General features: G+C 44.3%; 1 protein-coding gene across 1 annotated transcript in view; it reads left to right on the top strand.

Moving 5' to 3' along the window:
* The window catches only part of SREK1IP1 (SREK1 interacting protein 1), a gene marked incomplete at its 5' end in the record, with an annotated part of 82,289 nt that overhangs the window by 51,992 nt on the left and 14,022 nt on the right, over nt 1–16,275 (top strand). Inside the window, one exon of the mRNA XM_073623569.1 lies at nt 3,526–3,598. Within this exon, the coding sequence (XP_073479670.1) occupies nt 3,526–3,598 (73 nt within the window). The remainder of the gene's footprint in view (nt 1–3,525; nt 3,599–16,275) is intronic.

A 16,275-nucleotide genomic window follows, 5' to 3' on the forward strand; every position in this document is an offset into this window, starting at 1 on the left:
ATTATCTGCTTTTTTTGTACTATAAAGGGCTAATTTTAGTTTTTTTTTTTAACCCCATTATGTTACTAAATGTCTTAGATTTTGTTCACATCTATGTTTTTTGGTGCTTTTTGCAGAAACGCACTACAGTTCATTTACATGGTTTCCTATGGGACACGTTCACATCTATGCTTTTTTCAGCTGCTGCGTATTTGGAAAGGGTCAGGTTTCTTTTTAAAAGCAAAACTGTGCTTTTTTGATTCAACATACTTCAAAGGAGAAGCTGCAGAAAAGTATGTAATGCATTTTTGCAGCAATTTCTGTTTTTTAATCTGCCCAACAACAAATTGGCCAAACAAAATTGCAAAAACGCAAATCGTAGCAAAATCACGTGCGCAAAAACCGAACGCACTGCAGAAACAGATCAAAAGCAAACTGCATAGGTGTGTACCGAGCCTTATGCTGGCCACACGGATCAATTTTCAGACGAGAATATTCAGACGAAAAATCTTTGTACATTCGCTGAATGAAAGAATGCTTGAGATTTTTACTTGTTGTTAACATTCTGTTTTTAAAATGAAAGTCATTTCTGAACGAAAACCACATACACTGTCTGAAAATTCCTTTGACCAAGAAGTTTTCTATTTCCAAATTTTCCCGTCACTGTAGTTTAAAATGAACGTCGATTTGACCCCACTAACGATTAGAAAATCGAATGAATGTTCTTAAAATGAAATTTTTTTTTGAAGGAAGACATTGTTTGTTTTTTAAATAAAAAAAAATATTTGATCTGAGTCTGATATTTACCAGATTCACCCTTTATACAGTATATCTCCTCTAATAGTATATACAGTATATCGCCTCCTTTAATAGTATATACAGTATATCTCTCCTCTAATAGTATATACAGTGTATCTCTTCTGTCTGTTATTCTCAGAGTGGATTAGATATTTTGTTCCCTAACCATATAGTTGGTTATTTATATTTACCACTGCATAGATATATTTATTAATAAATTGCCTTATTTTTAAACTTTACATATTAACTAAATTCTACACCACACTTTTTTTCTAAGGTTAACCGATTAATCGAAACAATAATCAGCCAACTAATCGATTATGAAAATAATCGTTAGTTGCAGCTCTGGTTTTAGCAGTAAAGTCAGCTTATATAGTGGAATACAGTATTGTAAATCTGTGATACTGTTTTCATGTTAAATTTGAAAACCAGCAGCAAGGCTGCAGTCAGAATACGGTGGCGGCCATCTTGGTACACCCTGCACTGCTCACCACCAAACTGATAGTCATAAGGAGCCGAGGACATTTTTTTGACACCCTCAGTTGGTCGCGTTGATATAGTATATTTCAGTATATGTAAGCTCAGTTTATTGCTAAAATACGTGTGATATTCAAGACTTGCCTGGGTGTAACAAGATTTCCGCTGCCGCCTTCGTGTTCTGTCAGATTAGGAAACCTATTAAAATGCATAGTGACCATGCTGGAACATGCGCAGTAAGCACATTTTGTTGGTAGCATCACTTCCGTTACCAAATCTGACGGGTTGCCTAATCTGACAGAAAAGTGGCTCTTACATTTAACTTCACAGCTCTTCCCCTTCTGCTTGATCCTTCATGGCTGCCACTGCACACTGCAAAACCTGGTATGAGGGAGGATGTGACCTCAGTTGTGATGAAGAAAAGAGGTGTTGGTGGAGTACTTTGAAAGTAAACATAAGGTTTTAGGGGGGCTCTTTTCTTCCAGTGGTGTTTATAAATGGCAGCTGATGGCAAGGGAATTTAAACCCAGCATAGTAGCCAGGATGTTTATATTTGTTAAGTTGACTGTCAAATTTCGGGGGGAAGTGAACACTTTTACACCCCCAAACATCCTACCTAGTTTTCTTTGTTTATGATGGGGCTGAGCAGCTGTGTTTGCTATAAGTGAAGCAAAATAAAAAACAGAAAACTCAGCACAAGGGATATAACTTAGTCATGCTGATGCCTCTTCTATTAGTTGTAATCCTCTTCCACCCATGCCTCCCCTATCACCGCCACTGCAATCTTTCAGTGCATAGGGGATTTATACAACTAAAGCCCCGTATACATGGGCCAAATGCCAGCTGACATCGGCCGGTTCAATAACAACCGGCTGACATTCGACCCGTGTGTATGCCAGCTGGTTCATTCGGCTGGCTTTTGTCGGACGAGCATGCTGTAAAACCAGCAGCCGACCGGCTCCCAATCAGCACTATCAGCCAATAGCTGGGAGCACTGATCAAAGTGTTCTGGCGGTGGGGGGCGTCCCCCCTGTCAGAACACAACAGCTCAGTGGGGGAGCTGTACCAACATTGGATCATTAGTACAGCTGCTCCGACTGAAGCTGACAGATTCTTTTTTTTTTTGTTCAACCCACTGGGTTGAACGGAAAAAACGAATAGAGGGTACCAGGCTTAAGGGTCTGTCAAAGGCTCTCATCAAGAGAGCCTGACTGTGCCCGATCTTTTCCACTCAGCTGTTCCATTCATAGAAGCCATACGAAAACTTTTATGACTGAAACAGGATCTAAAAATGGAGGACGGGCGAATGATTGATCACAGTTCATTCTTAGAAGCTGCAGTAATATTTTTTATGAATGGAGTGGCTGGGCAGAAAGGGCAGGCATAGTCGGGCTGCCTGAGAAGGTAACTTGGGGTTCATCCATTGACTTGGCCCTGCTCCCGTGTCACTGGATTTGATTGACAGCAGCAGGAGTCAATGGCTTGTGCACATCGCTGGAATGGATCAGGCACAGGTAAGAAAAAGCGGGGCTCTGGGGGGAGCTGCAGCACAGAAGATTTTTCACCTTAATGCATAGAATGTATTAAGGTGAAAAATCTGGAGACTTTACAGCCCCTTTAAGTGTACACCTGTGTAAGGGTCATGTTTTGTCTGCACCGAATGCACAAGTGTTCCATGCATCCACGAGCAGGTAGTCCCATTCTTGCCAATTAGGACACAGCAGCTGCTCCCAAACTGACATCCATGTGGGTGCAGGTGCGTGTCCCCCCAAATGCAAAGGGCGTGAGTCCCAGGACACGCACCCACATGGATATATTTCTATTAGAGCAGCCTGGTTTCTGTCAGTTTACTGATACATTTGCATTTCTTTGTGGGATGCGGTGCATCCTGCAAACCTGGAAGTGGCTAACAAACATTGAGAGGTTTCCAGGGCACAGCTAAGCATGAGCAGTACGGTATAATGACTGTAATTACCCCCTCAAGATACTGGTACCTATAAATGTATAGGGTCATTTTCACGGTTTGTCTCTAAATATGGGTTTGCTTGAGGCTGAATCCAGTGATTTTTTTTTTTGGTCCTTTTTTGTGAATATTTTTTTGTATAACTCCATGAAATTTCACATAGAAGCATTTCATATCAAACTTTTAGTGCAGAATAAAGGAAGCCAAACGTGTACTGCTGAGATAATATGGTGTTTCAAATGGCTTTGCTGTTTATCCATAGTGATCAAATGTTCTGATTTTTATATGACCGCTTTTCATTTTAACAGAGGAGGTAGAAGTGAATAAGAAGAAGCTGAAGAAAAAGAAGGCGAAAACGAAATCCAAGAAGCAAAAGAAAAGGTAATCTTTTAAAATGATTTCAGAATGTGGCTTTGTGAATGCGCTGCTCTGTATATACTTCTTCATATGACTCGTAACCTCAAAATTTCATTTCGATACTATGTTTTTTGGGGGTTTTTTTTACTTACTGTAGATCTAAATGGTCTTCATAAAATAGTTGCTATTTGGTGTAATGGCTTTTTGGGGGCTGAACGCCCTGAACACCCAGTTTAGTGCTATAAAGCAACATATATAGTTTAGTTTTTTTCTGATCAAAACCCTGTGTTGGGTATTAACAAGAGACTTAACATTGAATTACGTAAGCAGTAATAAACTGGAGCACTAAACAAGTAATCCAGTCTAATGGAAAAGCAAAATGTGTGTCCTTTTTTTTTAAGTTGTTCCTCAGAAATGATCTGTTTTGCATAAGTACATTGGTTCAGCTTGGCACAATGTAAGTATGCATTAATTATACCTGATTAATTTCTGGGGAAGCTGGAAATCACTGTGGTCGGTGCTATTACAATGATGGCCGCAATCTTCCATGTCCTGCTCAGGTTCTATGCTAGTGGCTGCCCCACTGCACACTGACCACAAGGGGTCGCTTGCTCAGCACGGCTGCCATTCATAAAACGCCTTGTATTTTTTTCAAATAAATTATTCTTGCCGTCAACCGTACATTTACCTCGGACAGGCAGCACAGCCAAGCTAGGTGATGTACTGGTATGTCGCATAGCACATGTGCACTAGGTGGACACAGCAGATGACGTTGCTCGGTACCCAGCCACTGTGAGTGGCCAGGGTAGTAAGTGTGATAAGGTACTTCGCTGGTGACAGTATGTAGAAAAAAAAAGTGAAAAAAAATGTATTTAATTTCTTCATAGTACAAAAAATTGTGACAAATAATTACAACTTCCAAAAATTTGCCATGCCTCTTACTAAATACCTTGGACTGTCTACTTTTCAAAAAGGGGTAATTTGGCAGATACATGTATTGTCCTGACATTTTAGGGAATCAAGAAATAAGACCGTCACTACACCAGGATTGATCAATTTTCTGGTACTAAAACAGCTTTATTGAAGTATCAAAATTCAAACATGCAAGAAAGCCAATATACATAATATTGGGGAAGATGACATCAAGTCAAAGCAATAAAATCGTAAACCCACACAGGGATCATAAGAGTAACGCTGGACAGCTGGGCTCACCATGACACCATCCACAATGCCACTTCCGCAGGTGGGCTCTCAGTGCTGCCGACTCAGCAGCTCCTACCCCGCAGCCTCCGAGTCCCAAGCATTCAAGTTGCATGGGGCGGGGTCAGAGCATCACTGGCACTCCGGCCCCACCCCTCCCTGCTGGTTGTGAAATAGGTAACGTTCTGCACGGCGCACCGCTGCCAGCCTGCCTCCCCTGTGTATCCATCACTCTGTGCCATCATGGGGCCCCCAATTTCCGGGCAGCGTGGGCTCAAGGAGCATGGGGAAAATGCAGGGGCCCCCCATGCTGCTGGGGCCCCTGGGCAGTGCCCAGGTGTGCCCTCTCATTAAGATGGTCCTTCTCACGTGACCGCTCAGCTCTCTCTCCTTCCCGGCTGACGTCAGTGGGAGTTCTCAGCCCCTCCTGCTATAGCTGTCACCTGGGAAGAGGAGAGAGCTCAGCAGTCACGTGAGTTCCGGGAGATGCGCTGATATAAGGTAGAAGTCGGCATCTTTTTTATATAGCAACGACACTTGGATACATAATGTTATTTAACAGAGGGGATGGCATGATCATAATATAGTGGCTTAACAACCACTTTAAACTTTAAGGAACTGTTAAAATCATGAAATACAAGAATTAATAATCTTTCCTCAGGACTTCAGACGTATGGAATCCTGTATATGCCCTCGCGCTGCCTATGCGTGCGCAAATGGCCGCTGTCATTCACCACTGTGGAGGAAGAGAAGGGTGGCCTTTCCTCTGTGTCCCTCTCCCTCTGCCCGTGTTTAAAGTGCTGTGAACAGCTGCTCATACAGTTGTAGTGTCAGCAGCAGCACACCGCAGAGGACCAGCAAAGGCATCAAACCTTTGTAGAAACATGTCTGTGGGACAGTGTAAATAGAAAGCTCCTTGGAGCTTGTAAGTTATCTTACAATTGGTTTATGATAAAAAATATTTACTTTAATGGATAAATTCACCTTTCGTAACATGTTACGAACGTACCGGCCCCCGATCCCCCGCTCTAACAGCCTCTTTCCTCTGCTATCAGTCACAATTTTTAAAAAAACACGGCCGAGCGGGGCTTTGCCCACCCAGCCGTGTCACTTATTCACAGTTCTCTGTAAATGGAAAAATACAAGTCGGCTTGTAGTTTTCAATGAACTACTACGACCCTGTGGAGCGCTGTTATAATTCATTGAGTGTTCCTGTCCAGGGCCGTCTTTAAGGCAGGACAAAAGGGGCAGCTGGCCGGGACCCTGTCCTTGTTGTGGGGCCCAAAGCATCTGTCTCATACTTGCCAACTATCCCAGTTTAAATTCCCTTGTCCCTTGAGGTTTTAGTCCCATGCTGTGTCCTGATATCTCAGTGTGAAGTTCTGTTACTAATGCTGCCCAGCTGTGCCCTATTGTGTACAGATGGCTCACCTGCAGAGCCTGTGTTTACATGTAAATACTGGCATTGATATGTAAATAGTAGCGGACCAGCAGCATTGATATGTACAGTAAATAGAGGCGGTATTCATATGTATATCATGCCCCCCTGAGATCATATTCACCTATACTGAATGCTGCCCACTGGGGAGGTAAAGGGGCATGCTTGAAAGTCCTGCCTGCAACTGTGGTCATTAAGCCTAACATCAGCCTGTTCTGCAAAGGTAAGCAAATTAGTTAGGGGGGGGAGGGTAGTGTGGGGTGTGCAGAGGTTGACAGAGAAGGAATTACCGTTTGGGATGCACAGGTGAGCAAGGAGGGGAGGAATGGAGGTAAGGAAGGTGGGTGCAAAGATGAGCAGAGGAGGCGGGTAGAGATAAAGGGGAGGGGGATTGGAGTGGAGTGGATGGGGGAGGTTTGGGGTGCAGAGATTAGCAAAGATTTTAGGATGCAAAGGTGTACTGACAGGGTGGATAAAGATGTAGGTCACGTGTAGGGCAGCCTATTCATTTCAACGGGCTGCTCTATGCACTACAAATGCGGAAGAAAGTCCCAAACCCTATTTCAAAATTACACAAAAACAATTAACGGCACTGCTGTGTATCTGCTAAAGGCCAGTAGTTTCTGTGGTGTCAGGAAAGCGATTTTGCATGCGTTCTAAACACACACAAATGTGAGCGCAGGCTAAATGTTACATTGGTGGTCAGTGTAAATCTCATTACATTTGTGCTTGGTGTAGAATCCTTCCATTCACACTAGTGGCCAGTGTGAATGCCCCCCTTACATTAGTGGTCAATGTTACATAGTTACATATTTACATAGTAGGTGAGGTTGAAAAAAGACACACGTCCATCAAGTCCAACCTATGTGTGTGATTATGTGTCAGTATTACATTACATATCCCTGTATGTTGCGGTCATTCAGGTGATTATCTAATAGTTTCTTGAAGCTATCAATGCTCCCCGCTGAGACCACCGCCTGTGGAAGGGAATTCCACATCCTTACCGCTCTTACAGTAAAGAACCCTCTACGTAGTTTAAGGTTAAACCTCTTTTCTTCTAATTGTAATGAGTGGCCCCGAGTCTTATTAAACTCTCTTCTGCAAAAAAGTTTTATCCCTATTGTGGGGTCACCAGTACAGTATTTGTAAATTGAAATCATATCCCCTCTCAAGCGTCTCTTCTCCAGAGAGAATAAGTTCAACGCTCGCAACCTTTCCTCATAACTAAGATCCTCCAGACCCTTTATTAGATTTGTTGCCCTTCTTTGTACTCACTCCATTTCCAGTACATCCTTCCTGAGGACTGGTGCCCAGAACTGGAAAGCATACTCCAGGTGCGGCCGGACCAGAGTCTTGTAGAGCGGGAGAATTATCGTTTTATCTCTGGAGTTGATCCCCCTTTTAATACATGCCAATATTCTGTTTGCCTTATTAGCAGCAGCTTGGCATTGCATGCCATTGCTGAGCCTATCATCTACTAGGACCCCCAGGTCCTTTTCCATCCTAGATTCCCCCAGAGGTTCTCCCCCCAGTGTATAGATTGCATTCATATTTTTGCCACCCAAATGCATTATTTTACATTTTTCTACATTGAACCTCATTTGCCATGTAGTCACCCACCCCATTAATTTGTTCAGGTCTTTTTGCAAGGTTTCCACATCCTGCGGAGAAGTTATTGCCCTGCTTAGCTTAGTATCATCCGCAAATACAGAGATTGAACTGTTTATCCAATCCTCCAGGTCGTTTATAAACAAATTAAATAGGATTGGTCCCAGCACAGAACCCTGGGGAACCCCACTACCCACCCCTGACCATTCTGAGTACTCCCCATTTATCACCACCCTCTGAACACACCCTTGTAGCCAGTTTTCAATCCAGGTACTCACCCTATGGTCCATGCCAACGGACCCTATTTTGTACAGTAAACGTTTATGGGGAACTGTGTCAAATGCTTTTGCAAAATCCAGATACACCACGTCTACGGGCCTTCCTTTATCTAGATGGCAACTCGCCTCCTCATAGAAGGTTAATAGATTGGTTTGGCAAGAACGATTCTTCATGAATCCATGCTGATTACTGCTAATGATATCGTTCTTATTACTAAAATCTTGTATATAGTCCCTTATCATCCCCTCCAAGATTTTACATACTATTGATGTTAGTCTAACTGGTCTGTAATTCCCAGGGATGTTTTTTGGGCCTTTTTTAAATATTGGTGCTACATTGGCTTTTCTCCAATCAGCTGGTACCATTCCAGTCAATAGACTGTCTGTATAAATTAGGAACAACGGTCTGGCAATCACCTGACTGAGTTTCCCTAAGTACCCTCGGATGCAAGCCATCTGGTCCCGGTAATTTATTCATGTTAAGTTTCTCAAGTCTAATTTTAATTCCGTCCTCTGTTAACCATGGAGGTGCTTCCTGTGTTGTGTCATGAGGATAAACACTGCAGTTTTGGTTACTGAAGCCCCCCGATTCACTCGTGAAGACTGAGGAGAAGAATAAATTCAATACCTTTGCCATCTCCCCATCCTTTGTAACCAGATGTCCTTCCTCATTCTTTATGGGGCCAATATGGTCTGTCCTCCCTTTTTTACTGTTTACATACTTAAAGAATTTCTTGGGATTTTTTTTGCTCTCCTCCGCTATGTGTCTTTCATGTTCTATCTTAGCCATCCTAATTGCACCCTTACATTTCTTATTGCATTCTTTATAAAGTCTAAATGCTGAGGATGATCCCTCAACCTTGTATTTTTTGAAGGCCTTCTCCTTTGCTTTTATATGCATTTTTACATTGGAGTTAAGCCATCCAGGATTTTTGTTCGCTCTTTTAAATTTATTACCCAATGGGATACATTGGCTAATGCCCTTATTTAATATGCTCTTAAAGCAAACCCATCTCTCCTCCGTATTCTTTGTTCCTAATATTTTATCCCAATTTATGCCTTTTAGCAAGGTTTGTAGTTTAGGGATGTTGGCTCTTTTGAAATTCAGTGTCTTTGTATTCCCTTTATGTTTCCTATTTGTGTGATTTATACTGAAACTAATTGACCTGTGATCGCTGTTACCTAAATTGCCCCGTATTTCCACATCTTTGATCAGGTCTGTATTGTTGGTAATCAGTAGATCCAGTAATGTTTTATTTCTAGTTGGTGCGTCTACCATCTGACCCATAAAATTGTCCTGCAAGACATTAAGGAACTGGCGAGCCTTAAATGAATGCGCGGTTCCCTCCGCCCAGTCTATGTCTGGATAATTAAAATCCCCCATTATGATAACACTTCCCATCCTTGCTGCTAATCCAATTTGTGATAGGAGATCCGTCTCCACTTCCTCCTTCAGGTTAGGGGGCCTATAGCATACTCCCAGTATTATTTTCCCCTTAGCTTCATCCCTTTGGAGCTCTACCCATAAGGATTCCACCTCCTCTCTAGCTCCCTCAGTGATGTCATCTCTCACATTCGTTTGTACATTATTCTTGATATATAGGCATACCCCTCCCCCTTTTTTACCCTTTGTATCCTTGCAGTATAGGGTATACCCTTGAATGTTTGCCAGCCAATCATGAGAGCTGTTGAACCAGGTCTCTGAAATTCCCACAAAATCCAAATCCTCCTGGTACAACATGTAAATCCCTCCTTACATTGGTGTTACTGTGAATACTTCTATTATATTAGTGGTCAGTGTAAACCCCTATTTTATTGGTGGCCAGTGTTGAAACTCCTCTTTATATTGGTAGTCGGTGAAAAAAAAAATCAGCATTGCCATTGATCACACCCTCCCCTCCACCCAGCACTGCCACTGATCCCAGAAGTCCTAGGATCCCTAAGTGTTTTCTGTCTATTAATGGGTCCCCTCACCTCCCCAGTCCATGGTGTGCAGGCAGTGAGGAGGTGATGTGCTGTAACCTCTAGCAACCAATTAGTGAGCAGTATTGGTGTATAGTAATCTCTAGCAACCAATAAACAAGCAGAAATCATGTGCTGTATCCTCTAGCAACCAGTCAGGGAGTGGTAATGATACACTGTAAGCTCTGGCAAACAATCACAATCGCTGCCTGATCTGATTCAGTAAACGGATTTTGAGTCTAATTGCTATTTATTGTATGTCTCAGAGCAGGTGGAGAGCGAAACTGCATGGAGGGGGGGGGTCCCAAGAAATTTTTTGCCCAGGGTCCAATCAATATTAAAGACGGCCCTGTTCCTGTCATATTGTATCTGCTTGCCTGTATGATGTATGGGCACAACGATACACTTAAGCTGCAAAAAATGTGCATGCATTATTTTTTGTTAAAAGTTAAACTTATACTTTAATAACACTTTAACCTTTTTTCTACCATGGCCATTTTTATTGTTTTGCTCGTGGTAAAATCTGTATTTTAGACCTGAAAAAGTCCCCTATATGATATAAAGTCTTTGTGATATTTCTCTTTAATGAGATATCAGGGGTCTCTTAGACCCTGGTGTCTCACCTCCCTTCCATCGCTTCATTAGCTTTATCTGCAGCCAGGGAAAGTGACACCAGAAACCAAAAGTGAAGTTGTACATTTTGGTTCCACAAACGCGGTCGAAATGTTAGTACTTGTCGAAGTACAGAGATAGGCGGGGGGAATTGTAGTTATACGGAGACCAGGTAAATGCATTCCTTGTTGCCCAAAGTCAAATAATTGCAAGCGTAGTGTTTTGCAATCTGTACTGTAGTTCTGTTAAAGTGATTGTAAACGATCACCTTGTAAAACAACCCACTCAGTTTAAAATCGAAATGAAAGGCAAAACGTGTGTATAGATATAAAAAAAAAAATTGATAAATACGTTTTTCCTTTTTTTTTTTTATAGGTGATCACATTCCCTCTGTTTATAGCATATAGCAGCATAAGATCTGGAGGGAGGAAAAACAACAGTACACACTGAGCTTCCTAGTGAAATTCTGTGCGGGGGGGGGGGGGGGGGGTGTCAGGACAAGTCTGATCATTGGAGGAGAGCAGGCTGAATTTCCAGCATACAGTAGCTGGATAACTGACCACTGTGTGCTCTCCTGTTTTGTTTGGTCAGTCTTTAATAGGAATGCAGAGAGACTGGCAGGAACACCAGGGATTTCACATAAAGGAAGTAATTATTATTATACAGGTTTTTGTATATCGCCAACAGTTTGCCCAGCGCTTAACAAAATAAAGGAAGACATTACAGTTACATTACAATTTGGTACAAGAGGAATCGGAGGGCCCTGCTCGTTGGGAGTTTACAATCTAAAAAGGAAGGGTCAATTGATACAAAAGGTAATGGCTGTGGGGGATGAGCTGATGGAGGAAGTAAAACAGTGTTAGAAGCAGAATAGGCTTCATTAAAGAGAAGGGTTTTCAGGGATCGTCTAAAGATGGATAGATTAGGGGACAGTTGGACAGATTGGGGTAGGGAGTTCCAAAAGGTGGGAGAAGCTCTGGAGAAATCCTGGAGGCTAGCATGGGAGGAGGTGACAAGGGAGCTAGAGAGCAGGAGGTCTTGGGAGGACTGAAGAGAGCGGCTTGGTTGGTATTTTGGGACTAGGTTAGTGATGTAGCTGGGGGCCGAGTTATGGATGGCTTTGTAAATTATTATTAGTACTTTGAATTTTATTCGTTGGGTCAATGGAAGCTAGTGGAGGGATTGTCAGAGAGGGGTGAAGGACACTGAATGGTTGATAAGGTGGATGAGTCTTGATACAAAGAGAACAGAATACTTTTTCATACAAGTACATTGTACAGCAGGCATATATCAGGAAGATGAAATGTTGTTTCTTTATTGTACATTACGGGACACAGAGCCACAGTAATTACTGTATGGGTTATATAGGCACCTTCAGGTGATGGACACTGGCACACCCTAGACAGGAAGTTTAACTCCCTATACAACCCCTCCCCTTACTGGGAGTACCTCCAGTTTTTTCGCCAGTGTCTTAGGTGTTGGTCACGAGTAAAGATGTGCTGAGCTCAGGTGGAGTAAGCCTTGCTGGGGCAAGCCTTGCAGCCGGATCCATTCAAAGTGTCTTTTTAGGCCAAATTGAATGGTACCCAGGCTTGTGTCGGAAAAAATGAGGTTTTGCCTGTAACTCTTCTCTTTTTAGAGAGCTGGACCCCGGGACCCAGTGTTTTGGGGTTTTCAGCCATATTTCCTGGCAGGATGCTTTTACGGGTCCAATGGTATGGAACCCCCGATAAAAAGGGGCCCCGGTCCTTGAAGGTTTTCTAACGGAGCCCACCGTGACAGGTGAAGATTGGGTCTGTTTGGTTTACCACAGAACCCTGCAGTAGGATAAGGTAAGGGAGATGCCTAAGGAATTTTTTAATTCCTATGGGTTTTTCCTATGTTGTCATGCCTAAAGTCGCCACCGGGGGCTGTCAAAAGCACGTACCTGTTCCATGCTTGTCAGTCTCGTTCTGTGTCAGTACAAGCTGCACACTTCCTCCAGTCCCAAGCCCCAGGTAAGATGTTGGAAGGGGTTTTTTTTTTCTTTTTAACGTCCCCCACCTGGAGAAGAAGTATCTCTTTCTCTCCAGGAGGCAGAGGGAGCACGGGCCAGTCGGCGGTATGCCGCGCCGCTCCTGCTGCCGCCGACATTACACAGCGGTTCTCCGTCCATCAGCCCCCCTCCTCTCAGACATTCACAACGCAGGGCTGTGTTAGCTATGAGTGCTATAAGTGCACCATTTTTCAGGTGCATTCAGCTGACGGAGGGACACAGAGCAGACAGGGGCATGTGAGTGTTGGTGACACAGGCATTCCCAGGGCACGTTAACTTAACATCAGGGTGAGCATTTATAGCAGCAGCAGTTGCTGGACTATTTGCTCAGCAGTGGGTGCATTTTTTTGGTAATACCTCTGCATTTGTGCTTAGCACTATGCAGAGGTGTATTTAGGTTTTGTGCTGCCCTAGGCCTGACTAAACTTGTGCACCCCCTAATTTAAATATGACCCACCCTTTCCTGTCAATGCCAAGTCCCTTCCTGTTTAAGACCCACCCTGTCATCTGTAAACCACACCCTTTCCTCTTTAGGCCCCACCTTTTCTTTTTAGAGCTCCACCTCTTTCTCTCTGTACATTAACCACCCCCCACCCGGCCACTGCACATAAACGGCCGGGTGGTGATTTCCTTGTCCTGAGTGGACGTTCAGGAACGTTCCTAAGAGCGAGTGCTCGCAGCACAGCCACAAGGCACGCTGCGGCTTGGTCCTGTGATCATTATGATCACAGAATCCAGCTGAGCAGAGATTGGGATATGGGCGCTGTGATTGGCCCTCCCGATCACGTGACGGCTGTGTCCAATCACAGCTGTCACAATGTAAACAGAGACGCATGTCTCTGTGACAGTTCTCCCCGCCAAGCTCAGTGCGGTGGGGGGGACTGCAGATCTGTGACAGCTCTCTGTGCGAGAATGATTTTACACAGAGAGCTGTTACAGATCACCCCACAAACAGTACACCAAGCACCACTGTCACCCCTGTCCCCATACACATGTCAGTGTCCCCATAAAACATCTGTCTGTCCCCCATCACTGCCAACACCAAATAAACACTGATTTGGGTTATTTTTACCAAAGAAATGTAGTAGCATCATTTTTGGTCAAAATTGAGTACAGTGTTGCATGACCGCGCAATTGTCATTCAAAATGTGACCGCACTGAAAGCTAAAAATTGGTCTGGGAAGGAGGGGGGTGAAAGTGCCCAGTATTGAAGTGGTTAAAAGTGGTTACCAAGTGCAGCCTCATCAGTGCCCATCAAAGAAGCCTCATCGGTGCCCATCAAAGCAGCCTCGTCAGTGCCCATCAAAGCAGCCTCGTCGGTGCCCATCAAAGCAGCCTCGTCGGTGCCCATCAAAGCAGCCTCATCGGTGCCCATCAAAGCAGCCTCATCGGTGCCCATCAAAGCAGCCTCATCGGTGCCCATCAAAGCAGCCTCATCGGTGCCCATCAAAGCAGCCTCATCGGTGCCCATCAAAGCAGCCTCATCGGTGCCCATCAAAGCTGCCTCATCGGTGCCCATCAAAGCTGCCTCATTAGTGCTCATCAGTGCAGCCTCGTCAGTGCCCATCAAAGCCAGTGTGAACTGAGCCTAAGCCTAGGTTCACATTGGAGCAATTTGTCATGCGATTTGGAGGCAATGGCACTTTTCCAATCGGTGCGACACTGATTTTGCAGCATTGCACCGATTTGCAAAAGTAGTTTCTGTACTGCTTTTGCCAATTTCAGGTGCGACTTCAATAGACATCTGTAAATGAAGCCACACAAATGTCTATCAAGTAGGACCTGAAATCACGCTGACCTTGCTACTTTGAAATCGCACTACTTCAAGTGAAATAGCATGATTTCAAAGTAGCATCAATGTGAACCGGGGCTTAGAGATACAAATAGCTATGAAAGGTTAACCACATATACAAGCAGACACTAAGGTGTTAAATGCCATTGATTCCAGAATCACCAGCCTGCAGATATTGAGCTGTAAAGAGTTACCCATATATGTAAGCAGCCGTGTACATGTGCCCATTGAAGCAGAGTAGTAAAGCACAGCAAGGACACAAAGGGTTAATTATCAGAGAGTCCGTATTTCAGATCACAGGGAGATGATAATAGAAACAAAGTCAAAGCACAGATAAGCCCTGTGTGAGGTTTAAGGAGAGATAGTGAAGAGCAGGGGTCTTCAAACTGCGGCCCTCCAGGTGTCCAGGAACTACAATTCCCATCATGCCTAGTCATGTCTGTGAATGTCAGTTTTACAATGCCTCATGGGATGTGTAGTTCTGCAACAGCTGGAGGGCCGTAGTTTGAGGATCCCTGGTGAAGAGGATAGGGATTTTATTCTCACCCTCCAGGATATGCAGACTGTAGCTGAGTCTGCCCACTGAAGACACAATCTGACCCTGGAATCACAACACCGGAGGAGACACTGACAAGTTCTCTCTCCGTCTGTGCAGAGGAGAAGGGGAGGGGGGACTGTGAGCACACGCTGTGTGTGCTCCATGTGAGAGACGCTCGGCCAGCAAAGCAATGGACTGACTCGGGAGGCAGAGGCGGCCTTTTTTCGTGCGGGGGGGGCGGCCGCCGCCCCCCACAAAGTGCCACCCTAGGCCTGGGCCTTGTTGGCCTAAGCCAAAATACAGCGCTGGCACTATGGTCAGAGGGGGAGGTACAAATACCAAAAAAAACAGGGGCACTAAGGGGTCGCCCTCAGGCTCTAAGGACCCTCCCTCTGCATCACCCCCCCCCCCCCCGAAAGGCCTAGGAAGGCTGGTCAGAGTGAGCCATCGGGGTCATCAGGGGTTGTAATTGCTTCCGACCGTTCGGCCCCTGTCTATATTAATGAGGAGGTTTTTTCCTCAGCCATGATTGGATTGGAGGAAAGGTTAGGAGCTTTAATCGCATCTTCACAGAGTGGAAGAAAACGCATTAGGTCCCCTTCTACCCAGGATCCTCAAACAGTGGGAGAGGGAAGACGAATCCCCCTCAGGGGACCGTGAAGAGACTGATGACTCCGCTTCCGAGGGATCAAGTGGGGAAGGACCTTCTTCAGCTTGACAAAACTGAGAAATTGCTGGTGCATTCTCTTACTGAAATGGTCCGCTCCACATTTAAGCTACCCTTAACTGAGTCGATTGAAAACCCCACTTTTTGTTTGGGTTCACTAAAGCCTCCTTAGGCTTTGCGTGCCTTTCCTGTCCATTCATTGCTGGAAAAGCTTATGTATTCTGAGTGGGATCACCTAAATAAGCATTTTTTCTCTCCTAAAAAGTTTTCAACACTTTATCCTATAGAGGAAAAATTTACTAAGATGTGGAGTATACCAGCAATTGATGCTGTTATATCCTCTGTGAATAAAAGTTTGACTTATCCGGTTGACAATGCACAAATGCTTAGGGATCCAACTGATAAAAAATTGGAATTCCTGTTAAAAAACATTTTCTCTTTGGCAGGTTCAGTGGCTCAACCTGCAGTGGCGGCAATTGGGGTATGTCAATCCTTGAGAGACCATTTGAAACGGGTGCTCAAGGTTTTCCCTGAACAGCAGGCCCAGGATTTAGCCGAGCTAGCAGCGGCT

This window comes from Aquarana catesbeiana, linkage group LG01, assembly GCF_042186555.1.
Source record: "Aquarana catesbeiana isolate 2022-GZ linkage group LG01, ASM4218655v1, whole genome shotgun sequence".
NCBI classification, from domain to species: domain Eukaryota; kingdom Metazoa; phylum Chordata; class Amphibia; order Anura; family Ranidae; genus Aquarana; species Aquarana catesbeiana.